The 26,261-nt window shown below is 55.2% G+C and overlaps 8 protein-coding genes across 8 annotated transcripts; 3 read left to right on the top strand and 5 right to left on the bottom strand.

Annotated features, from left to right (window-relative positions):
- Positions 1-99: 99 nt before the first annotated feature.
- Positions 100-4,167, top strand: BDP81DRAFT_82060 (uncharacterized protein). The gene is made up of 2 exons (XM_060596335.1): positions 100-3,170; positions 3,231-4,167. Exons 1-2 carry the CDS (start codon positions 312-314, stop codon positions 3,993-3,995), a joined length of 3,624 nt encoding a protein of 1,207 aa, XP_060450409.1. The 5' UTR covers positions 100-311; the 3' UTR covers positions 3,996-4,167.
- BDP81DRAFT_82056 (uncharacterized protein) lies at positions 4,168-5,275 on the bottom strand. Its single transcript, XM_060596334.1, has one exon. It carries the CDS (start codon positions 5,029-5,031, stop codon positions 4,339-4,341), a length of 693 nt encoding a protein of 230 aa, XP_060450408.1. The 5' UTR covers positions 5,032-5,275; the 3' UTR covers positions 4,168-4,338.
- Positions 5,276-5,842: 567 nt separating this feature from the next.
- Positions 5,843-8,605, bottom strand: BDP81DRAFT_307785 (Spc97/Spc98 family protein; the record flags this gene model as incomplete). The annotated part of the gene is made up of 2 exons (XM_060583387.1): positions 5,843-8,381; positions 8,460-8,605. 2 exons carry the CDS (start codon positions 8,603-8,605, stop codon positions 5,843-5,845), a joined length of 2,685 nt encoding a protein of 894 aa, XP_060450407.1.
- A 709-nt stretch (positions 8,606-9,314) lies between these two features.
- BDP81DRAFT_308968 (transcriptional regulator of RNA polII, SAGA, subunit-domain-containing protein) lies at positions 9,315-10,836 on the top strand (the record flags this gene model as incomplete). The annotated part of the gene is made up of 4 exons (XM_060583508.1): positions 9,315-9,549; positions 9,607-9,896; positions 9,954-10,065; positions 10,118-10,836. 4 exons carry the CDS (start codon positions 9,315-9,317, stop codon positions 10,834-10,836), a joined length of 1,356 nt encoding a protein of 451 aa, XP_060450406.1.
- Positions 10,837-11,484: 648 nt separating this feature from the next.
- Positions 11,485-13,240, bottom strand: BDP81DRAFT_389479 (AMP-binding enzyme; the record flags this gene model as incomplete). Its single annotated transcript, XM_060587263.1, has 2 exons — positions 11,485-11,559; positions 11,615-13,240. The coding sequence occupies 2 exons, from the start codon at positions 13,238-13,240 to the stop codon at positions 11,485-11,487; spliced, it is 1,701 nt and encodes a 566-aa protein (XP_060450405.1).
- A 2,478-nt stretch (positions 13,241-15,718) lies between these two features.
- BDP81DRAFT_82001 (NADH-ubiquinone oxidoreductase 24 kDa subunit) lies at positions 15,719-17,119 on the top strand. The gene is made up of 3 exons (XM_060596333.1): positions 15,719-15,925; positions 16,066-16,356; positions 16,539-17,119. Exons 1-3 carry the CDS (start codon positions 15,800-15,802, stop codon positions 16,911-16,913), a joined length of 792 nt encoding a protein of 263 aa, XP_060450404.1. The 5' UTR covers positions 15,719-15,799; the 3' UTR covers positions 16,914-17,119.
- A 205-nt stretch (positions 17,120-17,324) lies between these two features.
- BDP81DRAFT_389477 (kelch domain-containing protein) lies at positions 17,325-19,100 on the bottom strand (the record flags this gene model as incomplete). The annotated part of the gene is made up of 1 exon (XM_060587262.1): positions 17,325-19,100. One exon carries the CDS (start codon positions 19,098-19,100, stop codon positions 17,325-17,327), a length of 1,776 nt encoding a protein of 591 aa, XP_060450403.1.
- A 4,594-nt stretch (positions 19,101-23,694) lies between these two features.
- On the bottom strand, positions 23,695-25,515 carry BDP81DRAFT_308541 (uncharacterized protein; the record flags this gene model as incomplete). Its single annotated transcript, XM_060583471.1, has 1 exon — positions 23,695-25,515. One exon carries the CDS (start codon positions 25,513-25,515, stop codon positions 23,695-23,697), a length of 1,821 nt encoding a protein of 606 aa, XP_060450402.1.
- Positions 25,516-26,261: the final 746 nt, after the last annotated feature.

The raw sequence follows: 26,261 nt of genomic DNA, 5'->3' as shown, positions 1-26,261 counted from the left end.
TCGACGGAACGCCATAACAACACGCGCTCTACCTAGCCTTCACCTCCAGCACCTACGGCATATCACCATCGACCGCGCTTTGCTCTACCACCTACCTACACCATAGGTTCATCAGCGGAACAGTATACGACGACGAATACCAGCGACAGATTGTTTGGAACAAGGATTGATTCATTGCTTGCTGAGCACACCTACCGCCTACACAATCACATCACTTCCTACAAGTGCATCAGCTCTTTGTATTTCGACAGCGAACAACAACACCAGAAGAAAGACAACCAATCATTACGACACCCAAGAACACCTTCACCATGTCGTTCTCCAATAGCAGTGGCGGGACACTCACTGTTCCCAGCCCCACGCACGTCCATCATGTAGATGTGCTCGCATCATCAGTCAGGAGCCTGCGAAGGTCCCTTTCCCGATCACCTTCAAAGTTCAGCCTGGCGCGTACGAACTCCCCCAGCTCAGAGAGCTCACACAGCGGTTCCCATACGCCTGTGCAAGAACAATCGCCCTGCCGACGATACACTCCTACCCCTACGCCTCCTAGCAGCAGCCACAACAACATCAACTTTGGGGATTTCCAGAGCCATACACCAGCGGGGCTCCCTCCCTCTATGACCTCGACAACGCCCTTTAGCTCTCCACCAACTCTTGCCACACCCTTTCGCCCCAGCGTTCGACTCTCTCTTCGTTCGGCAAAATCCTCAAAGGCAACCGGCAGCCCCTCGAGGCCAGCGACTCGGTTAAGGACGTCGCCTAAATCCCCCCTCAAACGCGCGCTCAACGCTACAACAGAATCGGGGGTAAATTCCATTCCTTCCTCATCTTCAAGCTCGGAGGCCTCGGGCCAGGAAAATAACCAGTCTTCTGCACAACAGAGTCCGCATTGCCGATCGTCGCTCCAAAAATCATCACGCCATAGCCTTCATCTCGACGTATCCGGCCACGCTCAGCAGTCGAATATTTTCAAGCATCTGGAAGGTCAGGCCGATTCGCAAGGAGCACCGGGGTCGGGCGCTCTCAAGCGCAGCGACGCGATCATGAATCTCGATCAGGCGTCTCTGGGTAGCCCCGTCGCGAAGCGAAGAAGTTTACACGGTATTTCAAGCTTTGGTCAAAACACATCTGATTTCACCATTTTCGACAATACCAGCAGCACGCCGAGCAAGTCCAACTTTGACATCCATGACGAGGCGAACCGTGAGCGAGAGTACGAGCTCTTTGGCTCGCCAAGTGTTGCTGCTCCGAGAGAACCCCTCCCATCGCCTACCCCGCCTCCTCAGATTCCGAGAAGAACCGGCTCTCTGCGACGTTCGACGCTGCAGCAGAGACAGCATGATCGAAGCTCGTGGGGACGCAAGTCTGGCGCGAGCCACTTGGCTCAGATGAGCGGAGATTTCTCTACTCCCAACGTCAAGAACAGGCCCCGCCTATCGATGGATCAATTTCTCCCCCCTCCGCTTCCTCGGGACAGCCCCTTCAACTCAAACGGGCCTCTGCCCAACCCTTCTGCTCATCCCGTTGAGCGGTCTTCTCATCAGCCTCATCCGCTGTCAAAGACGCTGGTGACCTCGACGTCTGGCAACAGCCTCGAGGAGCAGAACAACAGCATGCCTCCTCCCTACGTCTTTGAGAAGCCACGAGCTCCGCTCAACTTCGCCAAGTCGATGCCCTACGGTTCTTCTCGGCCACTCTTCATGCAGGAGGAAAATGAGACTGTCACACCTTTCAAGGCAGCTAAGCCATGGGCGGGAGCTTTCATGTCTACAGGCCTCGTTTCGAAGGTTAACCGCAACCCGGAGGAAGACAACAAGCTCACAATGCCTGATACGCCCTGCAAGAAGCCTACTAATGGCTTTGCCACATTCCCACCTCCGCCTGGAAGCGCCATCAAGAAGAACAACCGTTACTCTTTTGGCGGTATGCCTTCGACTCCGTTCGTTGCCCCTGGTGCTCCGTCACACAGCACGTTTGGTGGCAATCCCGGAAAGGGTCTCGGTATCTTCCAACGGCTCGGATCGCGCCATGCACGCAGAGGCAGTGTCCTGAGTCTGGATGATGATAAGAAATTCTCCCTCGACACCAACTTCAACATCGGCCTTGGGGCTGATATCGACGCCCCTCCCACTCCCACGAAACATGGACTCACACCGAGCAAGGGTCTCACTCCCAGCTTGAGCAACTTGAGCGAGCAGAGCATCGAAAGCCCCAGCGCTAAGAGGTCACTTCCACCTCCAATGTCAGCTGTGCGGCCGATGATCTCTAGAGAATCTACTGGTATGTATACCGCTCAGGAGCGGTCCGACGACAAGAGTGCCAGTTGCCCCCTCCCGAGTTCTCCGCTCGGTTCAACTAGCTCTCTTACCGATGGACTGTCTCCTACGCAGCGTCTTTCTTTGCCGTCATTTGGTCGGTCGAGGTCTGGAAGGGGGTTTAGTGCTCCTTCGCCGTTGCGGACCCGACTCTGTACCATCACAGCGGATTGTGACCATCAAACGGACATGTTGGCTAAGATTACTCCTCACCATATAGCTAGCCCTGTGGAACAACGCTCCCCGAGAACTCCCTCGTCTCATGTTGTTCTTCCCGATGCCAGCTGCCTGTCAATCTCGAACCCGGCCGAGTCAACGCGGAGCATGACTACCCCGGTCACCCCATCTGGCCGGGAGTCCTTCCAAAGCACTTCGACACATCTCATGACTCCCGTCAACGCCGGCCGTGGTGTTGGCGACGTCGAAGACTCACTCTATTCCCGCTTCGACAAGGTCGAGATGACTGGCAAGGGAGAGTTCTCTTCTGTCTACCGCGTGGTCAAGAACGGATACTCCCGCGCCTCGTTCCTCTCTGTATTTAGTGGAACACCGACGAAGAACCCCCGCGAGAGTCCCGAGCCCGATCGCATCTACGCGGTGAAGAAGGCACGCCGCCAATTCACCGGACCCAAGGATCGTCTGGCCAAGCTCAGAGAAGTGCACGCGCTTCAGGCTCTGACCCACGCAGACCACGTTATCCACTATGTCGACAGCTGGGAATACAACCAATACCTTTATATTCAGACCGAATACTGCGACGAAGGTACCTTGGACAAGTTCTTGAGCAACGTTGGTCGCAAAGGCCGACTGGATGACTTCCGTATTTGGAAGGTCATCCACGACATTGGCTTGGTAAGTAATAGTTGCCCCGTTTCTGTTTCTGTGACGACTGATGGACTGACTTCGAGACAGGGTCTTCAAAGCATTCACGAAGCTGGTTTCATTCATCTCGACTTGAAGCCGGCGAACATCTTCATCACATTTGAGGGTATCCTTAAGATTGGTGACTTTGGTCTGGCTACTGAGTGGCCTGCTGCCAAGGGCGTCGACGCCGAGGGAGACAGGGAGTACATTGGCCCGGAAATCCTTCGCGGTGATTTCAACAAGCCTGCAGACATCTTCTCACTCGGTCTGATCCTGATTGAGATGGCTGCCAATGTCGTCCTTCCCGACAACGGCCCTACTTGGGTTGCTCTTCGCTCCGGTGACTTGTCTGAAGTTCCTAGCTTGACGTTCAGCGCCACCACTACGACAAGTTCATACCGAGACGCCGCTGGTGTTCCTACCATGCAATCACTGGATGACCCGCTTCTCGGCCAGACCAGTGCTCCGGATATCAGCCTGCACTCGGGAATTGCCCCTACTCGGGTGAACGTGGTCATGGACGACGAGAGCAGCCCTTTCATTACACGGAAGCGCACCGAGCTCAGATCCCCTCCGGACTTCATGAGCGACCCTTTCCACCCCAGCTCTCTGGATCAGATCGTCCGCTGGATGGTCAGGCCCGAGCCTGGCGAGCGACCCACCATTCAACAATTACTGACCACCACGGCGATGTCGTGGGTCGCGGAACGTCGCAGATCAGCTGCGACTGTCTTCGAAGGCGTCTGGGGACCTAGCGAGTCCACCGCCCTTCCCACATTGGTAGACGAAGACACCGAAATGATGGACGTCTAGACACGTCCGTCACATACACATGCCGCCTTTATCGGCATGGAATTTTACTCACGGCTCTGGATATACAGAGTGTGCGTGGAGTCGGAGTCCTTGAACGCATTGTCTGGATTGATCGACTCTGGCTGGATCTTTCTTGCAGTGGATACAGCGAATTCGAATTGGAATCCAGGAAGATGGCGTTTGAAGGCGAGCTCGTGTCTCGCAGTCTTTGATGGCTATCGGAATTTTACTTTATTGCGGCGGCGTACACCTTACGAAATCACGATGCTACGGTTCAGCCTTGTGGCGAGTTCAGCAAGATCTGCTGTGAAGACTATGTTGGTCTTCCTCTTTGGTCGTACGCTCAGCGGTATATCACGATTTCAAACTGTTCGACTCCGCGGACGAGTTTTGGCGTCAATCCTCTCGGCATGCCTATACGCGGGCACTCGCTTGCAGAGCATCGCCAGAGATATTTGTTTCGAAAAAGAAAGTTGGAAAGTCTGGCGGCTCGGTGGCATGGCTCATCAACTATTGAGCCTTTTCCTCTGCCATGGCTGCGGCCGCCACGAGACTTTCGTGTATAGACTAGATCTGGATTCTGAGAGACCAGCCTGGGAAGGCACTGTCTCGGCAACAACCTTGGCGTCGAGTACGAAAACAAAAACGGGAACCAGGAAAAACAACGGGCTTTAGAAAGACTCGAAACACGCGGTTCCTTATGGGTCTCTGGTTCACAGCACCATGGGGCAATGACGGTACCAAAAAGGCTTCGATGAGAAACGGAGGCTCCGGGCTGCATTGCGCGTGCATCACAACTTGTACATATGAGTAATTTTGTCAGAGTATCGGCTGGCGGTTGGGAGAGGAGGAAAGGAAACGGGCATCTCTTTTGTTCTGTGCCTTCGAGCACATTCATCGCCCTGGGTATGGTTGTTGTTTTTTTACATGTTTCTTCTCTTGTGAGGAAATTCTGCATGGTAACCGTATCATACGTGTTTACCCAAGGATCAGATAGATCATCTCCTGGCCAGACTGCGCCTGTTCCCTTTGTCATTGGGAAGGTTGCAATCTTTTTTGGCTCATGATTCCATGACGAAATGGCATGATAGTTATGAACTTTTTATTAAAAATTCACTCGAGGTCCTCAATGCTAGTGTGCGAATACTGTCTGCCTGTGTTTCAAGTTTTCTACATTATTCGTGAATCGTAGTGGTGAGTACGGTAGTGTGTCCCACAGCTGGCGCTGTGGCTCTTGGCGAACCTCACGGGGTAGAACAGCCACGCAAATTGAGACTCACTGCAAGGTGACAAATGGTTGTGAGGATGGGTAGGTAAGGTAGTTCATCATTCATGAGAGGCTTCTCTGAGTTCTTCTTCTGCGTAAAAGCTCCAACCAAGTGTTCTTTCCGCCCTCTTCCATCCCGCTATCCAGGTACGCAAAGGTTGCAAACGCCCCTAATTCTAAATGTCTCTGCCATCGCGGACGGGAACGTAATTCTGTTCCCGCCCACCGACTGATTCAGCTCCCACCTGCGAGAAAGGCAAAGTAAAGAAGAGCAAGGTAGGTATCATCTCCCCTCCCGGAGTTCCCGCCAAATCGCATGGCCAATTTGTCTCAGCCCTGAGCCCTCGAATGCCTCGCTTGGCCCCCAAAGCTTCCTCCTCTGAGAACTGGCTCTGGAACTTCAGCCGGGATTTGAAAGCCTTCCACGCGATCGAGATTCACGTTGCGTGTGTGGGGCTGTCACTTTCGCGTTCATTCCATCTGTGCCGTCTTCTAATATTCAGCTTTAATTCAACTCCAATGCCAGTTCCTTTTCGGCGCAAAACTTTTCGATTCAGCTTTCCCATGTCTCGTCTCACTCTCAAGCTCTCGAGGTGTTTGCAGAGGCCGTCGAGGTGGTCTTTGTCTTCCTCCTCGAGGGCTGATAGACATCGTTGAAATTCATGGCGACACCGAGGAAACGCATGTCAACGTCCGGCTGGTACGCGAGGTCACCCAGCAGAATCTGCAGACGGGTGCGGAACGTGGCGCCGAGCTGGCGCAGACGGTCCTGGAGGACGGGGAACTCTGACGCGACGGCCGGGTTCTCGTCCTCGCCGTCTCCTCCGGGCATAGATTCCTTCTTCTGGTGACGCGGCCCACGGGTGGAGATGCGCATCACGTCGGCCTCCTGCCGGCGCGTGAAGTCGGACACGCTCCAGCTGTAGAGGCCGTCGACGGAGTCGCGGTAGCTGAGCATGGCGCGCAGGAGGTCGCCGAGCTGAGACAGGTATGAGGTGCGGTCGTCTTCGCCCGTGGCCATATCAGCGTGGCGGACGCTGCGCCGCGCACCTAGGAGACCCTTGTGTGTAATGTCGTTGAGGTATCGAGTATGTGCTTTGATGAGGTCGTCTAGGGTGCAGCCTTCGCGATGTATCCGTTTCTGGAGCTCGTTCCAGGACGACTCGATGACTTCGAATAAAATGTAGTATTGCAGCTGACCAATGAAGTGAATCATCTCTGCCAGAATGCCGCGTGTTGATTTCCATGTTTGCACAACAATGGGGTCAGAATTCTGGAGGACCCCGCGTGAACCTGTCATACACTTGCGCCAAGTAGAAGCGAGGGCAAACTCGACACGTTTGATGCGCCACAGAAAGTTGAACACCTTGAGGTATTGGCGATTGCCCCAGTCGGTCACGACAACGTCTACCGGAGCATCGACCTTGTACTCCAGCGTGAAACAGTCCCAGCCTATGTCACCATGGGACAGCTGGAGCATCCGGGCGTCAAGGCGACGGAGGACTTCGGGCGAATCGTACTGCGCGTTGGATCCGCGGATAGCGTGTTCCAACTGAGCCGTCAAAGTATGTCGGTATTGTGCGCCGGCAGGGCGATCGAGGTTCGCAGCAAGGGATTCCATGAGAAGGGCGATGAAGTCGCCCTGCCCCAGCAGAATGTAGTTCTTCAGCGCCTGGAGATGCTCGAATAGGTGGAATTTGTTGGCCATGAGGTCTATGAGACGCTTCATTGTCGTCTTGTATGCCTCATCGATCCAGGCCTCGAGGGTTGCCGTATCGCCATAGCGCAACTCCTTCGAAGCCGCCTTGGAATAGTCTTCAACCCACTGAGAATCGCCGCAGCTGTGTCTGATAAAGTTGAGAGATTTGCCAATAAGGAAGACCTTTTGAGCAAAGTCTTGAGTGATGATGCTTGGGACCATATCCTTGTCGATTTCATACTTGTCTTCCCATACACTGTTCCCACCCGTCTTTGGCTCGTCCGTTTGCTTCTGTTCTTTGACAAAGAACTCGCAGAATGGGTCGAGTAGCTCGCCATCGTATATCCACCGACGCAGAATATCGTAAAATGGGCGTGTGACATGTACGAGTAGACGTTCGGCAAATGCTGCAACCATGGGGTCACCATGCGAAGAGGAAAATCCGTGTACGAGCGAGATGAGTTGTCCACCTCTTTTACTCTCTGATTCTTCGGCGATAAGGCTCATAAGCCGCAGCCCCATCGTGGCTTCCCGGGTCCATACTACGCATCTCTTCAACGTGACGCCTGCCTTTCCTATGCCACCTCTTGGAGTGGATTCATCGAGTGAAGACAAGGCTTTGCGAATTTGACCCTCAAGGGTGGCGACGAGGCTGAGATAAGACCGCAGCTCACCGCCTATGGCTGCTCGAATACTTTGTCTCAGCAAGCCCTGTGCGGGGGACTTGACAAAGACATCGAGACGTCGGTATAACAAAGACGGCTCGGCTACTGTGTGTAGAAGAGAGATGATCGGAGATGGTAACGTCGGGGGTAAGGTGATGGTATCGGGCCGCGAGAAGGGCAGGGTGGTCGAAGATAGTCCTTGGAGAGTGAAGGGAAGATCTCGCAAGAGCACCGTCTCGGAAGGGTCGATCTCGACGTAATTATCGGCCAGTAAGGTGGATTTCAAGTTCACTTGTCGCTTGTCCGTTTCGGCGCCATCTCCCTCCTTCTCCTTCTCCTTTTCCGAGTCTTTTTCTCTTTCGTCAACGGATTTACTGTTCTTGGTATGGTTTGGGGGAAAGTTCTTCAATCCCTCTGGCGCAAACGCATCGTCGAACTCCTCTTCTTCTTGCCTCGATATCGGTGTAGAGTTCTTGGACGAACGTTCTCTTTCATGTTTCCTGGATGGGTCGCGCTGCGTTTGTGGAGGAGGTTTCGGTGGGACGAGGGGAAGCGGCTCGCTTGGATCGGGCGAGTCGCCGAGCTGATAGAGGAGGTAGAGGATAGCCCATTTCTGGCCCAAGACTGGTAATGAGAGAAGACGGGTATAAAGGTTCGAGAAGCGCAGCGCTTGGCTTGGGTTGCTTTGTATGAGCTTCCGCTTGATCAGATCGGAGGCGTGGTTGACATCGGAGGAAATGGCGGGGGACGCGGGGCTAAAGGTTGACCGGTCAGCGACATGGCATACAAGCGGTCGAACACTACGTAAAATTGCAATTGGTCTCAAGACTTACGCATCCAAGATTGACTTGACCAGCTCGAAGCAGTTGTCATGTCTCTCCTGGGCCGCGGCATCGTCCTCGTGAGGGTCGTTGGGTACCAAGTGTGCGATTAGGCTGTCGACGGCACCGGCAATGCGATGCTCTCGGTTGGCGGACATGATGGCATTGCTGAACACTGACCACCTCGAGGTTCAAAGACAAGGTGAAGCCGTCTCGGGAGGGGTGCCACAGCGAGTGGGGAAAGGAAGACTTAAGCTTGAGGTGAAGAGCAGATCATGCGCCAGTCAATGTCATAAATCGCATTGATTTCGTTGTTGTATTCGCAGCATTGCAGCCCGCTGTGAGAGACGCGCCGGACGCGACCTCGCAGTGTTGCTGATGCCAATTGCAAGCAGCCTACAGGGGCTCACGAGGAAGTGGTCAGAGCGTCAGATGATGTATCAGAAACCCTTGCGGCCTGCCAACTCCCATACTAATTCGTGGTCTCCGCTACTTCTTCCCCAGGCTCGGCCCTCCCCTGGCTTTTGTCGTCAGACAGTTCGGCAAAATTTCCATCGACAACGCAGTGCAGCACCTCTCAATCGCATCCCGTCTTCCTCCACTGTACGAGACGGAGCCGGACCCAACCACTGGAACCTCACTCCCGAACTTCGTCATCACGCCTGCGCCCACAACATGCCCCGTCCATCGAGATAGTACCGGATTCGCGATCGCATTGTCGCCCTCTTTCGTTCTATGCTACTCATAAGCATACTTTCCACCCTGCGCCGAGTCCTGCCCGCCGCCGCTGCTGCTGCACGCGACTGTCGCTCAGCTCCACTAATACGCTCGACGACGTGATCTGCCTGTCTGGCATCCCGTGTCGCAATGCCCGACATCGACCCCGCGGCTTTGAGCAGCCGCCCATCAGTAAATATTTCCACGCCGACGCTTTCCACCAAATCCATCACTGTACAACCTCCCGGCTCTGTCAAAGCCGCCAAAACAAGTCAGATCATACCCGCCCGCATTGACCTAGAGCCGCTTTATACCGCCTTGAAGCAGGCCATCGGCCCGGAAGCATGGGTCATCTACAAGGAGTCAACCACAGAGTTTCTCATCGGTAAGCAACTCCGGATATCCGCGCAATCATCACTCGGAAGCTAACATCCGCATCTAGGTCGATTGAATCAGACCGAATACTCAGAACGAATCGATCCTATCCTCACATCTCCCAATGGCGAAAAGGAACACCTCCATAATCAGCTAATTGCTGCGATATACGGCAATGTCACAAGGGAGATGCCCGACCAGGGGCTTGCCCCTTGGGTCAGCGCCAACGACAAGCCCACCGCTCCCGTTGGCAGTAAGCCTGTATCTGGAGATGCGGCGGAGCGTCGTCTGAAGGGCGACGTGATGCAGTTGCCCACCAAAGACCGTCGGCGTATCAAAGATTTGGTTGGAAATGACGTTAGTCCCCGTCCAAAGCTTTTTGAAACTCGATATTCTAACGTCAAGTTCCATCAGTTCGACCCTTACGAGAGCCTCTCCAATGTATTCCTGGACCACCACCGACGACAGCCCAAGCCGGCCGACGTACCACCTAGCGCAGGAGGCATTGGTGGTATAAATAAGATGAGTGAGTGGAACCTCGGCTTACTGGTAAAGGCCGAGTGCTGACTGAGTTGCAGATTTCGATTTGGAGATTCGCAAGCGCTTTGCGCAACCATTGGCCGGAGAGTCTGGCGAGTTTCCCGATGCCCCTGTAGTCGAAGGCAGAATGCTGCCGTTCTGCTACGAGGCTGGACTCACGAGCGGTCACGTCCAGGATGCGCCACACTTCATGACAGTTGCGACCGAAACATTCATCAAGGAATCACTGGCCGCCATATTTGCCAAGACAAAGAGCAACGGCCCTGGAGAAGGCGCCACCGCTGGGTTTGGAGCGGGTACCCAATGGATCCAAACCCACAAGTACCGACACCAGCTCGTCAAGGAGGAGGATGCGGCCCTGCGAGGTGACCTCACACGCGACAAGAGCGGTCTTCTACCTATTGAGTCGAAGGCAGCAAGCGAGCGTGGACCCCTTGGCATGGCCGACGTACGGATTGCCTTGGAGATGGCCGATAGTGGCTTAGCGCAGTTCCCTATCATCAACACAGCCATATCGTATGGCTACCGTGAAGGAGAGCTCGAGAATTGGCACGACTACACATGGCTCCCGGGTCTCGAACCTCCTGGAGCCAAGAAAGAAGCTTCTGATATCAAACCGGGGATCACAGAGCAGCTGCCCAACGGCCACGTCGATGCAATGGAAATTGACTCGGAGCCCTGGTGGGAAGGTGCAGATCCTCAAGATATGAGCTCCCTTGACTCTGTTCTTGATTCGTGTCTGGCAGTTGGATCATAGTACGGACAACCACCGACAAGGTCATGGGTTGCTAAGAGAGACAAGGTCTATGCCAAGCGCTTTCTCAAGGGCATCCATCCCGTTTACAAAGATTGGGGGCGCTTGTGGGGCTGGAATAAAAGGTCACTTCGGTCACGTCGAAGCCGAAAGGGTTGATCGAGGTGTCATCATGACACCGTCGAAGATCATGGTTTCCAGCATCGAACTTCATAAGCATTGGCAGCGGGCAAGGCGTCATTGGGTTTTCGCCATTTGGCAAGTTTGGTCGTTTTTTTTTTCATCGTGCTTTATCCTGAGTGGAAGGATAAACTGGGGGCGGCACACTTTGTGCACGCTTTCGTCAAGTAACAAGGGGGCAGGGAGTTCACGGTTGTTTAGCAACGGAAGGGTTCTGTACAGTATGGACGATACCCTATTGCTCACTTCAAGTGAGCCACATATTTGGAAGGTGGGCGAAAGATAGCTCTAGTCAGTGGAACGTTATAGACGAATTTATGTAACATTATCGGAAGTTCCCCCTGGGGAGCCACTCTGTGTATGGTGACTTTGTTCTTCCTGAGTTGCTATGTTACTTTGAAGCTATGTAAACCCCCTCCACCTCTGAGTGTCATTCGATAACTACAGGATCTCCTGTCAATAACCTTCTTTCTACAGCTTTGCAACTGCGTCGCCAACTTCTTGCTTGGCCTTTTCTCTAAGAATCTTTCGTAGGATCTTGCCGGACTGGTCACGCCATTAGCCTTTTTGTTCACACAATCAATAGAGGAGCAAGACTCACTGGGTTCTTGGGAATCACATCGGTAAACGACACACCGCCTTTAAGACGCTTATGCTTGGCGACACGACCTGCCAGCCACTCTGCAATCTCTTCCCCAGAAGTATTGGTATCTGGTGACCGGACGATGTATGCCCTCGGCAATTCCTCCCCGCCAATGGTAACCCCAATGACGGCAACATCAGCCACATCTTGACGCTCAAGAAGCAATGCTTCCAGCTCGGCTGGAGCCACCTGGTTACCCTTGACTTTAATGAGCTCCTTCATGCGGTCGACGATGTGGAAGAGGCCGCCAGTGCTATAGTCTTCAATATAGGCAATGTCACCAGTCCGTAGCCAACGGTTGCCTTGGGCATCAGTGACGATAGTCTCGTTTGTGGCCTTGGGGTTACGCCAGTAGCCGCGCATGACGGTTGGGCCTGTGATCAAGAGCTCGCCGGGGACTTTGGCCTCGGTGACCTCCTTGCCCGTCTCGGGATCGACGAGCTTCCCCTGGCAGTTGGGCATGAGTTCGCCGACGGAAGCGCTGCGGATCAGGCGGTTCGGGTCCCACGTTATGGCCGTGCAGGTGACCTCGGTCATGCCCCAGCCCTGGCGAACGATGAGGTCCTCTTTCTTGAGGATGCGCTCCGTCTGGCGAGCCACGTCCGCCGCCAAGGGCGCCGCGCCGGAGCCGACGGTCTCGAGGCTGCTGAGGTCGAACTTGGCGGTGATGGGGTGTTTTGTGAGGGCGACGAGGATCGGGGGCACGCTGACGAGCTGCGTGACGCGGTACTTTTGGATGTAGGTGAGCATCTTGACAAAGTCGAAGCCCGTCATGATGTAGACGGGGATCCCCTGCTTGGCAAAGTTGGCGACAAAGTACGTCTGCGCGTAGGCGTGGTAGAGGGGCAGGAAACAGAGGCCGACGGAGCGGGCGACGGAGGCCTCGTGGTCCGGCTCGAGCGCGGCCACTTTTACGACGCCGGTGCCGTTGGCGACGTAGCTGTAGTGGGAGATCTCGACGCCCTTGGGCACGCCCGTCGTGCCGGAGCTGTAGTTGAGGCAGCATGTCGTCGTGCTCGCGTCGGCTGGCTCGACCCACTGGAACGTCTCGGCCCGCGCCCTCGGGGCGATGAGCTCCGTCCAGTGGCGGGCGCCGCCCCGCGCGGGCTTCTCGAGCGCGCTGGAGCCGGGCACTGTGGTGTCGAAGACGAAGACGTTTCTGGCGGGCATGGAGACCTCCTTGGCTGCCTCGAGGGCGGTGTCGAGGCTGCCCTCGGCGGCGACCATGAAGGTTGCGCCGCTGTCCTTGAGCTGGTAGGCCAGCTCGCGGGGGACAAAGGTCGGGTTGGCGCCTGTGAAGATGCCGCCGGCCATGAGGACGCCGAGGAAGACGACGGGGAAGAATAGGTTGTTGCCCGAGAAGAGGAGGACGCGGTCGCCGGGCTTGAGGCCCGCTGCTTGCAGGCCGAGGGCGATTTGCTTCGCCACGAGGCGGTAGTCGGAGAAGGTCAGGAAGTGGGTGTCTGGTCTGTCGGCATCATAGAATGCTTTGCGGTCGGAGAGGGGACCGTTGGAGGAGCCGAAGATCCATGTCTGCAGCGAGCAGTTCGGAATGGGCTCCGACCACCGTGATTCGATAGGCATGTTGGAGTATAGATATGTGTGGTTTTATTCGAGTGATAATTTGCTGTCGGGTGGGTATTCAGGAGGGTGTTGTTACCCAAAACGAATATGAGGATATGACTTCAAACGGAGCGTTTGCGCGGCAGGTCTGTTGAGATGGGAATTTGAGGGTGATATGAAGCTCTCCCCGGAGGCGGGACGGAAGGTGAACGGAGGTGAACGGACGCCGCTGCTTGAAGGGACCTGCTGCAATAAGCTTTCTGAGCTTCTCTTGTGATCCCAGTTCTTGTTTTGACCGCGGCTCGTCGGATTGGAAATAGAATATGATATCACTGAACTTGAATCAGTGATCGTGAGTGGTTGTCTCTGAGAGCAAAGGCAGGACCCGCAACTTACACTTTGTCTTATCACACCTCACAGAGAGAAATCGTATTTTTCTTGTCTACAAGGAAAGAGGGACCGAGACAGGTAGCAGCCGGCAGAAGCCCAGTTGAAATAAATACCAGCAGGCCATGAGGAGAACGGGGAAGACGGCAATTCCAAAGTGGATTTGTTTCTTAGTCCCATTATCACTGCATGCCTACGGATACCCTTGGCCAAGGAGCTCCAGACGAAACCCCAGAGAATGACCCCCTGCGCTCCTATCGGCCAATGGCCATGACCTTTCCGGCGAGACCATGGCTTACAAGTGATGCCTCTAAACCTTTGGGGGGGGAGCACCTTCAGGCTTCGTGACACTAGATCTCCGCAGCAGACCCCTGTCGATGCGGGGGTTCTGAGCTATGCGCCTGGGCAAAGCTGGGGAAGATGGGAGAAGAACCGAGGCATGGCGGGTAATCCGTAGTGCGAGCGACCGGAAAAGTTGGGGGGTGAGGAGAAGTAGGTAGGGACCGGACGGACGACGACACGTCTTATTTCCTGAAAGTGTTTCCATCTCGTTCAACTCGCGATTGGGTGCCACACACACCTAACTCTTGTGTCTGGTAAAGGTCTAGGACGAATCGGGGCCTAACAGAGTGCAAACCGATTCCCAGGTAATCCAGGCTCCGGAGACTCGCTTGTCTAAAACACCGAGATACAGCGAGTTCTCGTCTGAGGTGTCTGTCGAGATGAAGGGCTCGCAGTTCTGCCATGAATTGTCTCCGACGCTCAGGAAGAATCACAATTGGATACTCCACTGCCGGAATGCGGCAAAGAACGTGCGCGAGACCACTATCTCCCTCTTTGTGTTCCACTTGATTTCATCCAGTGACCTTGTAAGCGGACAGAAGCGGATACTATTCTGCCCTCTCCTGTATACACTTGGCAAGCTTAAACTAGACGTCTCGCTAAACGGGGTATTCACAATTGAATCATTACATTGTGGTCGCACGAGTTGTTGAGGCTTGAGTCAATCTTGCATTGACCAATCGCTGCCGTTGCAAGCGACATTCTAGGTGATTTGACAGCTTCTCCATCTTTGTAAGCAGACCAATCCGGAGACGGCCAATGTCTCGCTTTGGAGCCGCCTCTCTCCGAGGTAGAGGCTCGGTTGTGGTTGAATAGGTAGCACCGTCTGTGAGAAATGGGGTAGATTTTAGGTGCTTATTGTTTTCTTAGCATTTGTGTTAGTCTTCTGTCGGCTTCACTTAGCTTATCCCATAACCGCTTTGCTCAGTCTTTTAATCAATCACATAGGCCACATCTTGGTGAGGTGGTTTTTCACAACTCGGCTGAGATATCTGACTGTCTCTGCGGCATTGGGGACGACAGTCGAGTTGAGTCAACTTGGTAGGGTGACACTTATTACAGATCGTTGTCTGAACCCTAGGCTGCTAGAAGGAAAGACAGAAGAAGCTGCAGGTCAACGTATCCTCTTTTTTGCAACTATCGTTCTTGGAATATTTTCAAAGAGAGTATACCAAAAGTACCAACTAGCAATAGTAGTAGCAATAATAGACGTATTGATGTTCGAAACGGAAACTTAGGGTACGCTAAGCGCCATGTCATCTTGTCATCCACCTGACCCTGTGAGCCTACATAAGCCCAAATGTAGTCAGGCAGTGCGAACCACGAAGTATCAGGTCCCTAGGTAGGTAATTGCTTCCACAAGAGGTGGTCGAGCCATGCCACAACCAAAGAATAGGTAGGTATACCTACCGGGTGCTGCCAAGCTTACAAAAGTTTGGCGTCGCATCGTTGCTTGTTGCGTAAGCTCGTATACAAAAGTAAAGCCCCCCCCGTGAGACGGTAAGGTGGGGAGATAGACGTAAAGCTGCATCCCACGGATTGAATAAGCAATGGCTCGCCGCGGAATAAACGGGTCGCTGCACAATTCCAATTGTGCGCAAGTTGTGCAAGTCTCAATGACGCTTACTCATCGACCTTTTGCCTCTTATGCCTCCACCGACCCAGAGCATTACCTAATCACGCAGTAGCCGGCTTGACCAATCACAGCGATCCATTATCCAAGCAGAGCTCACGACTTTTGAACCTCCCGAATCTAAACGAACAGCACATATCCGCAATATCTCAAAGCACAGCGTCGCCTCGCCCTCTCGCCGCCATCGCCAATTGAGCAGCCACCCACCGTCCCTCGCCATGGCCTCCAGACTCTCTCCTCTCCTCTTCAGATCAGCCCTCCGCTCGGCAACGTGTCGGGCGGCGAGGCCCCAGTTCCGCGCCTTCTCCCTCACAGCCGTCCGCCCCAGCGACACCCTCCAAGTGGTAAGCCGACTCGCCTTCGCCCGTTCGCCCGACGTCAATTGTCCTCGTAGCACTGCTGCGAGGCCTCTCCGACATTCTGGAATCGCTGCTGGCACACGTTGTCTCCCGAGTCAATTGCTAATCCTCTCCTGTCCGAATAGCACCGCGACTCCCCGAAAAACAACGCCGATGTCCCCTTCAAGTTCACCAAGGAGAATGAGGCCGTCATCGACGAGATCCTGAAGCGCTACCCGCCGCAATATAAGAAGGCCGCCGTCATGCCCATCCTCGACCTCGGCCAGCGCCAGCACGGCTTCACCAGCATCAGCGTCATGAACGAGGTCGCCCGCATGCTGGAGATGCCCCCTCAGCGCGTCTACGAAGTCGCATCCTTCTACACCATGTACAACCGCACCCCCGTCGGAAAGTACTTTATCCAGGCCTGCACAACTGTGAGTCTGCCATCTTCCTGCGATACGCCCGTTCAATCTGCACAATTGGCACTCTCCGAAGGTCCCGCGGTCAGGCCGTAGTGGGAAAGCGATATCTTTGATACACGCCATGGCTACGGGACCACGCAACCCGAAACTACTTGTTTTCGGTCTAGGCATTATCGCTGACATGTTAAAAACAGACCCCCTGCCAACTTGGCGGCGTCGGCTCCGACGTAATCGTCAAGGCCATCATCGACCACCTCGGCATTAAGCAGGGCGAGACCACAAAGGACGGCCTCTTCACCCTCCTCGAGGTCGAGTGCCTCGGCGCTTGCGTCAACGCCCCCATGGTCCAGATTAACGACGACTACTACGAGGATCTCACCCCCGAGACGACCGTCCAGCTCCTCGACGCCCTCAAGGCCACCGCCGCCGCCACCGGTGGTTCCGCCGCCGCCCAGGTCCCCAAGCCCGGCCCCATCAAGAGCGGTCGCCAAACCTGCGAAAACTCAAAGGGCCTGACGAACCTCACCGCCGAGCCGTGGGGTCCCGAGGTGACGAGGAGCGATTTGTAAGAAAACTTTTAGTGTGACGAGAGGGAGAGACAAGAGAGAAGACGAATGGAGAGAGGCGAGGGGAGAATATCTCAACGCGCGTGCGGAAGTTCGGGATAAGCTCACGAAATGGGCTCAAAGCGAAATGGAATAGAGCCGGTGGGAGTCCGGCTTGTATATAAAACACAATGTGCTGTATTCGGAATGCATGGGATCGGTTTAGAGATTCACATGTCTTCTGTTCCTTACCCCCCGGAGACGGCGAATATCTGCCTAATTCCCTTTTTTTTTATCTTGTTAAACGTGATGAGATATTTTCTTCATCATTTGCTATTGAGTCGCCGCTCGAAATCTGCTGTTTAATATCAACCTTGGAAAAAAAAACCCCCTTCATCTATTATGCAAATTTATGCAATTTAGAAACGAGCCATCTCACTCGGGGATCCTCAAGATCCAGCCGTCTCGCAATCTCTTGTTCTCGGAGCTCAATCCTCCCCAGACAACGACACCAGCCTCCTCCACATCACCCATCGCCGCCGCCGCAAACCATCCGCGCGGCGCAAGCTCGCCGTCATCATTGTCGTCGTCGTACGGCTCCATTGACAGCCTCGTCCACTTGCCCTCGCCCGTGGGACGGCCAATGGCCTGCAACATGGCGTCACGCACGCTGGCGGCCGTCATGCCGAGCGGCGGGACCTGGAACGCCCACACGTCGTCCCACATTGCGCCGGCGCCGGCGTGGCCGTCTGCGCTAGGCTCGCGCTCGCCCATGATGAGGAGGAGGTACTCCCGGCCTGCGCCGACGGTGACGGCTTCGAGACCCGCTACGCTGCGGTGGCCGGGCCAGGTCTGGCCCGGGACGAGGTGGATCTCCTGCTCCCCAGGGGCTCCGGTACCGACGGTTGCGCCCGCGCCCTGGGCGATGCTCTGCCAGCCGCCGCGGCCGTGGACGGCGATTTCGCCCTTGGAGACGCCGTCGTCAAAGGTGTCCATCTCGAGGTGGATGAAGTCGAGCTGGCCACCGATTTCGCCCTTGCCGTCGTACCCGCCGAAGCGGAACAGCCGGCTCTTGCTGACGGTAATGGCGGCGCCACCGCGCGCGGGGCCGGGTGCCGAGGGTAACTGGCTCCACACCCGGCTCCGCACGTCAAAGGCCCAGAGATCGTTGGTGCGCTCGCCGTTGGCGAGGCAGCCGGCGTGAACGAATAAGGTGCCGTAGCCGTCGTCCTCCTCGTCTGTGGCGTTGGCCGCGGCGTGGCCTACGATGGGCGCCTGGGGGATGCCGACGTCAGCGCTGTCGCCTTGGGCCCAGGCCCTCCAGGTCTGCTTTGCGCGGGCGTGCTTGGGGGCGAAGTCGCGCGGGCGGTCGGTCGCAGCGGCGGAGTGGTAGCTGCGCGGGGAGGGCATGGGGAGGTTGGTGACGCCGGGAGCGGGCGGTACGGGGTCGAGGAAGGACCAGGAGTTTGTGCGGGTGTCAAAGACCCAGACACGGCCGGCCTCCTCGAGGGGGGTCATGTCCGGACCGCCGCGGCCGCCGTAGAGGAAGATACGGCTACCGATGACAGCGGTGGCGTGGCCGACACGCGGGCCCGGGACGTCGCCGAGGGCGGGGGGTTCGGGCAGGGCGGGGCCTTTGCCTTTGTCTGCCGCGGTGGGTGGCGCACTTGTGGTTTGCTCGCCGGCTCCGAGGGACGAATATTCTTCTCCTTCTTCTCCGGTGACGCCTGGTGAGGCGAGAGATACATCGTCGAGGAGCTGTTCCTTCAGGGCGGCCTTCTCCTCGACATCGTCGGACGCCTCGGGCTGCTCCTCGTTGACAACCTTCTCCTCCGTCTGTTTCGGGGCAGGCTCGGGGTCGGCGGGCGGGATATACTGTTTCGCGGGAGCAGACTTGATCTTGTAGTAGTCGGCACCGGCGCTGTTGTAGGGAAGCCTAATCACGTGGACGTCGTTGTCGACGGGTTCACGGGGGTTGACCTCGCCGCCAAATACGTACGCAGAGCCATTGACGACGTTGACGGTGTGGGAGGAGCGGGCGAGAGGCGGGACGTCGATTTTTTCCCATGTGCCCTTCATGGGCTTGGGACCGGTCCCGCTGGACAGAGACGGCCTCTTGACATTGGGCATGTTGGGCATGTTAGGCAGGTTCTGCGGGAGAGATTGGAGGATCTCGGTCGTCCGCCGCTTGAGAGCTCCGAAAGACTCCATTATTGCTGTTGGATGCTGGTTCACGGTATGGGATATCGTTTGCCAGGTGGGAGAGAGGAAGGAGAGAAAAGAGTGGGCGGAATTGGGTCAAGATGAAGTCAAGTTTGTATGCTGACTGCGTTTGCTGATGTGATGTTCGGGGATTGGCCTTAATGATATGACGTAGCGAAGCGGTGCTCTGCTCAGCTCAGCTCAGGGTGCCTTTTTTGGTGGGTTGTAAGCGGGCAGGCAGTGTGAACAAGCTCCGGATGCGGATCAAACGGCGATGGATGGGTGAAAGAGGAAGCGACGAAGGCAATGGGAAGTAAGGCACAAGCTGGTCCCACAGGTGATATGGTAGATGGACAATTGAAAAAGAGAGTTTCCCCCTTTCTAAACTGTCCAAGGTAAGGTAGGTTGCCATCTCGTTCTCTCGTATCACACAGGCGCTTGTTGCCAGCAGCGCGGGCTTTGTGCGATGGAGGATGGCTCAGCTTGCAGAGGGAAGCGGGGTGCGGGCGCAGGCTTCCAAGAGCTCCCCGTCCTGTTCGTCCTATCAGGGGTGACAGAAGGATGCCTGCGGTGTATCTTGGTGGACAGCGCCAGGCACCTAGTGGTCGGCAGTGCTGCTGGTGGGGTTTAGTCGCCGGCTTCTTAGCAGGGACCTCCTGTTTTTGGGGTTCACAGGCAGGAAGAGACCCTGATTCCCGTCTGTTCCTCGGAAACTCAACCTGGAAAACTGTAGCGGAAGGTAAGGTGTAAGGTACGGAGTAGTGCAGTCAGCCAACAACCAACCTGTTTCGACCCGGGCAGCGATCCTTGGCTTTCATCGCCGGGGAAACAGGCTTGTCAAAACATGTTTCGCAAACTTTACAAATATAGCCAGGGCATTCTCTTGTTGATCGCCAGACTGACGGCAGCCCAACTGGCAGAGCACCAATGGTGCCACAGCATCCCCTCTGGACACGACTCAGCGTGATCCCACCTTGGCCCCTCAATAGCTGTATATTGGAGACGACGATGCCCAATCACAATCTGATCTCATCGACAAACGACAAAATGCCTTGCAGGTTATCCGTACCCAGCAGATAGAAATCCCTCGTAATTATTGCTCGTTCCTTGCATTCGCTTTCGAGATTGTGGGTCTCCTTATACCGAAGCCGCGGAATCATCATCGGGGACCGGCCCATTCTGTCTCTTTATCGCTCTCCTGCCAGCAACATTTGATGCTGTTGTCAGCACTCGTTCTTTGGGGAGCTACAAAGCAGTTCTCGATAGGGGGATACGTTTGCTTGGTCGATTGACGGCTAAGTACCCTTTCCTCGCAATCTTGTTACGTCAGGTACCTGCTACCTAAGGTAAAGCATCAACTTTGCCTCGATACCTTCCGTACCTTAGGGTAAGGTGCCAAGTTACACCTGAAGCGTGCCTGCCCATCGGCTCTCCGGTCGGGGCGACCTCGGCCCCGCGCGACCACCCGGTTCCACGAACCCGTTGCCCCACTCCGACTCCGGTCCCGCAGCCCAGCACCGAACAAATCCCGGACTAGACAAATTACAACGGCGACCACGCGCCGTGGCAACGTCCAGCATGCCGTTACAGAACGTAAGTAAGCATGAGAAGCCACCCGCTGGACCGAGGAAACCAGCTTACGTAGCTGCTTACCGTGGCGTTCTTCTTCCGAGAAGGATTCCCGCTAGATTCAACCCCCTGCTATCCTCAACGACGCGTGACAGCTTGTACGTGCGATTTCCATCTGTTCCTTCTGAGATGCAGAACGTTCCAGAGCCTTGCTTCAGCTTCTTGATCTGCGATCCTACATTTCATCAAGCACGGTCTCGTTGTGGCTTTATGGCCTACGACGTGTTTGACGATGAAGTTAGAACTCAGCTTTGGTTGAATACGAAGCCTTCACATGCATGAGACTATCGGGCTATCATCCAGAATAGCATCTGAGACCGATAGCTTCTTCTGTTGGAAATAGCTTGTGCAGAACATTGTCTCCAGTAAGAGCCAAGAGAAAAGAGGAAGACTTGGAGGGCTGCTTCCTACGCTCGAACACGAGGCGGCGTACAGTAGCGCATCAAGAGGTGCAAATGCCGAGCTCGAGGCAACTGTGGCTGGAACCTCCACGGAGTCCTTCCTTCAACAAGCCCTCAGCCGCGAACGCGCCCAATTGGACTTTTCCTCTCCGCGCCCTACAGTCCCAATGCAGGTAAAGATGACGCCTCGCGCCGTCGAAGCTTACCATCGTCGTCATAGATCCCAGCGTGTTGGTACCTTGCCTTACTTTTTGGGGGCCATGAAATCCACGCACCACCCCGATTGCAACGTACCATCTATCCATCGCGAAAGCTACCCTCAGAGAAGAAGCCAAATCCGCGGCACTGCCCACGCAAAGAAAAAAGCTGCATCTAGATAAACGCTGCAGACGCAGGAGGTTAGCATTTTAGAGCTTGCATCGTCGGCTAACGTACCCACCTCAGCTGCCGCCGCTGCTGCGCCGCGGCGCAGTCAACAGAAGAGAGGAAAAAGAAAAGAGTAAAAGTCGCAGGTGGTCGTTTTTGCTTGCGCACTCGCGCGCGGGACAGACAGATGGGGAGGTGTGGGCAAGACCGACACTGTAGATGTGTCTGCTGGCAGATGCGTAGCCCAGCCCCCAAGGCCCGGAGAACCGTTGGCGGCATGCGAGCTGCGTTTCGTGGCTGAGTCCCCCCATCTCCGCCCGTGCATGCGGCACGCGGCGTGGAGGTAATCACTCTGTCTGGATGCTTATGTATCGATATTCAGCTTTGCATAGACCGGCCGGTGTGCCCAACGCGTACTAGTGCTGACGGCTTCGGTTCCGCCTTGGTCCCCTCGGTCTCTGTCTCTCGATCCGTGTCTCTTGTCCTTTTTTCCTCCGTGTCTCGTTTTTTTTATTCTGGTTGTTCTATCTGGGCCGCACCACTGTGGCCAACAACCACTAGGTAGGTACCAACACCACTCATACCACTGCACCCTATGGGTGTCTGACGAAAACTGCAGAAACGGCAGAGAGAAGAAAAGGGAGTAAATCCGGTTTCTGATTCTATCCCCAAGGCATGTTTCAACACCTTGGGGGCCGCGGGGAAGGTCACCGATGTACTTGTCTTGCCTCACACCCCCTTCCCTTCCCTCTTCCCCCCGGTCCTCCTACCTATTCCTACGGATGTTCCTTCGCCCTCGCGAGCCCTACGGAATATGGGATGAAGGAAGCGAAGGAATGCGTGTCAGAACTTAGATCGATGGGCGTGGGCGACCAACACGCGCGGACGGGGACGGCCACCTATCTGCCTACCTTACCTCTACGTACACTTACCGCTCCGTTCAGTTCAAGCCAAGCCACTCATCGGAACGAGAGAAGAATCCGGAACACTTTCCCTCATGCAGGAGAGGCGAGCGTACCTACAGTGGCTACAGCCAACAGAAACCATCCATGGATTGTCAGCATTCTACCCAAGGTGCCCTCAGAGGCTTAGAGTCCTTCCCGTCCACCCGTTTCCTCCCCACCCCCGTGGCCATCCCTTACGTCGGACGTGTCGATTAGCGCCCAGGGCGGAAAGCTGGAGAGCTGGGCTGGGAGCCAACTTGAGCCGCATTACTCGGGGTTTCGCTGGCTGCCCACACCCAACTCGAGGTCTCCGCCCCTCCAGTGGACGGGTGGCCGCTGCTGTTTGGTGCAAAGGTGTGGTTATGGAGTTTTAGGGGGGGGGGGGGGGGGGGGACGTGTAAGTGGTGGTTTTTTTGTCGTGTAAGTCGAGAGGAACAGAGGGTAGGAGAGAGAGAGCCTCACGGCTCCTTGCTGCCGCTGCCGCTGCCGTTCCCCGAGTAGACGCTGGTGAGGATGGGTGCTCAAACGCCCAACCGCCAGCCGGATCCATGGTTGAAGCAGCCACAGGCGCGTAGACGGGGAGGTACTGGCGACGCTGGTCTAGAAGCGCGCTTGGTTTTTGGTTTCCTTGGCCGTTTCATTGGAGGGCTCTGGAGGGGCAACACCACGATGGAGAGTTACAGCGCGGCAATGAGAAATCGGACTAGGATCGCATCTCGTTGCATGGGGTACGAGAAGAAGGGGTCGGTCGTTCCCAATGGTCCCTATTAGCTTCGTTCTCTATGTGGGACTTCCTATGGTTTCCTCGGAGTTTGGTGATGCTGTGAGACTGGCGTACCGTCCTTTCGTAGATGAAGGCATATGTTACTGATCATTTCACTCTGGGGTCATTAGGCACTTGAATTGGAACGGAGGTGCAGCAAATTGGTATCAATGCAGAAGACTATCAAAAAAGGCCCAGATCATGACGATGGATTATATCCTGTTCTCGTTCCCGCTCCAATATGCCAAGTGTAAGTCCGTTGTAGAAAGGAAAGTATTTCCCCCCCCCAAGTTACATTACTCCTTCGCGATATTCCTAGTCGTAGAAGTAGAAAACTCCAGCAAGCAAAGAGAATGTAAATGAAAAGGGATCTAATAAGATGAAGCGGAAATGAAAAGGACAAGCTTTGAACTCCCGAGATGCCAGGATAGACAGCTCTACAAAGTACATAACGTATAGATGATCAACAATAATCATTGAGACTGAGTGATAAAGGTGAATTACTCTTCATCCTCGCCCTCGGCATCCTCATCGGAGCAGACTGCAACAACAATCTCCTTGTGAACGGTCGAGTTGTTACTGCTGCTGCTGCCACCCTTGCCGTTGCCTGCGGAGGGACCGACCTCTCCCTTGAGGGGGTTAATGAGCTCCCACTCAATTGCAAGGTTCCGTGTCCGCCGGACAACGTAGACATCAGCGCTGGAGGCCCATTGCGTGAGTGTCGGGTCGTGTTCCCCGCCAAAGTGGACCATGGGCTCCTTTCCTTCCGCGGCGCGCTCAAGATGTCGCGCAACGTGCTCCATGCGTTCGTCCCAGGCCTGCGGTCCGGTGAAGTCGTGTCCGCAGTCGACGGCGGGGCAGCGCATGTATCTTGGCAGATCGCAGCGGATCTTCTCTGCGTCCGTCTGGAGACTCTTGAGGTGCTCGTCCCAGTCGGGGGTAGGCTTCTTCTGCTTCTGGGCCTTGCGCACATGTGGCGGTACGTGCATGCGGCGGACGTGTTGTGTGTAGAGATCTTTGCGGTTGAAGATGGCGCCGTTTGGCAGGGCGGGTGGTGTCGGTGTGACGGAAGAGGAGGAAGAGGAGGAAGAGCGTCGGCTGGTGGGAGGGTTGGTGGTTTTGGAGCAGCCGTCTTGCTCGCAGAGCCAGTACTGGAGAGCCAAGTGTTGAGAGCTTACGTGACGCTTCCATTCATTCTTGCTGGCAAAGGTGGATGGACAGCCGGCGTAGTTGAAGACGCACACAAAGGGGCGGGTATGGTGTTGCTTCATGTGCTTCTGGTGGGTGCTCTCATCGGAAAAGGGGGTGTTGCACTCCTTGCAAAGGATCTTGGGGCTTCTCATTGACGAAAGTGTTGCGTTTAGTCTAGTTGAAGAAAGACTACCAATGTCGTTGTTGATTTTCGACCGCTTTCGTTCATGAGACGAACCGGAGGGGCGAGCCTGGGATCTGGCCGTGGATTTTCGGGAGCGTTTCCTCGAATGCTTGGGCTTGTAATCCAGGTCCTTGTCGTCGTCGGCGGCAAGAGGCTCGGCCTTGATCTCCGGTTCGAGGATGCTTGTGCCGCTCGATTCAGGGTCTGGGTAGTTTGGATGGAATGGTAGGTCGGCCATGGTTGCCTCCTGTTTGATGATGGGCTCTGGAGTGATTTGCCGTGACGAGAAAGTCGAGTGCTGGGCAACACTGGCCTCATCGGACTCTGAGCAGCAAAAGCTAAAGGTTGCGGCACTATCAAAGGTCGTTGGGACAACCTCTTTCTCAAACATGTCGTTGACCTCGTAAGGATTGACACAGGTATTCCCTTGCACGTCCATGCCAAACAGCGCGTGGGACTGGAGTTGGGTTCCCCAGCTTCCAACGAATTGCTTGTGCTGCAAGAAAGGAGAAGTGGACGAGTAGTCCGGGGGAGTTGCGGGTAGGACGTCACTCTCCGTGGGTGGGCTATGGGAATCACTGCTCGACAGCGTCTGCTGGGAACACGGGGAACCGTGTCTCCTTTGTGAAGCCGGAGGTAGAGGGTTTGACTCCTTGGCAGGTTGGCTTCCTTCAAGCAAAACTTGGGCATGGTCAGGAACGAAGAAGGCTGTTCGTGGTCCATCCATGTATTGCTGAATCTGGTGGGTTTGGTGTGTCGGCCATGGAGTTTGGCATTGCGAATGTGAAAAGGATACAAAACTAGGGTCAACTGGTGCCGGGGAGCTCGAGGTCGTTGAACTTCCGAGGTAAGCCATGGGCATCTGGCTGTAACTCTGTTCTTCGTAGTAAGGTACCTGGTCCTGAGAGAAATGTCCTCCTTGGACATTCTCGTAGTAGTAGGCCATGTTGTATGCTTGGTCAAGATGGAAGTTTCGAGGTTACAGTGGTAGTATACTCCAATGGGTCAGGGCAGCACCCTGGATGTGAACCTCCTCGAAAAGGCAAATGGTAGCGGATATCCAGGTGGGAAAGGCGTCGTAGTATTGGTCCGATCGTGATAGGGGATTTCTCGAGAACCAGACCAAAGGGCTATGGATGTTGGAAAGTTGAAGGATATGCTGCAGACTTAAACGAAAGGAAGAGGCAAGTTATAAGTGAGTGAACAGTGCAACAAGTGTAGGGATACAGAGAGTTGCTGTTTTCGTGCTTGGTCTGAACAGCAAGAGACACGATAATGTCATCGGAGACCTACAAGCGTGGCGGAGCCTGATGTATATAAGCCATAACGTGGATAGGCATATCGGTAGCACATTGAATTGCGCCAGGGCAGTCACCCAGGCATACCAACAGCAAAGGCCCTGAGGGGACAGAAGGGAACCCCCGAACAGCACGGGGTACGTACTTGCAGAGCCTCATGTGGGTTTTGAGAGCCAGCGAGAGTTGAGAAGGAAGAGGCAAGGATTTGCGGTGGATGGCCATCATCATCAGGCGCTGCAGAGCGCATATGCACACACCTGGAGCCAGGACTGTGGCAGGGAATACGTGTGGTGCGGGCTGGCACACCATCAGGGACTAGTCTTTAGTGGCTGCAGCAGATGTATGTATCTTTCTGTACAAAATTATACAGTTCTTTCTGTTCTGGTTGGTCAAG

Source organism: Colletotrichum phormii (assembly GCF_030913505.1).
Source record: "Colletotrichum phormii strain CBS 102054 chromosome Unknown BDP81scaffold_2, whole genome shotgun sequence".
Taxonomy (NCBI): Eukaryota; Fungi; Ascomycota; class Sordariomycetes; order Glomerellales; family Glomerellaceae; genus Colletotrichum; species Colletotrichum phormii.
This window is presented reverse-complemented; position numbering and strand designations above follow the sequence as displayed.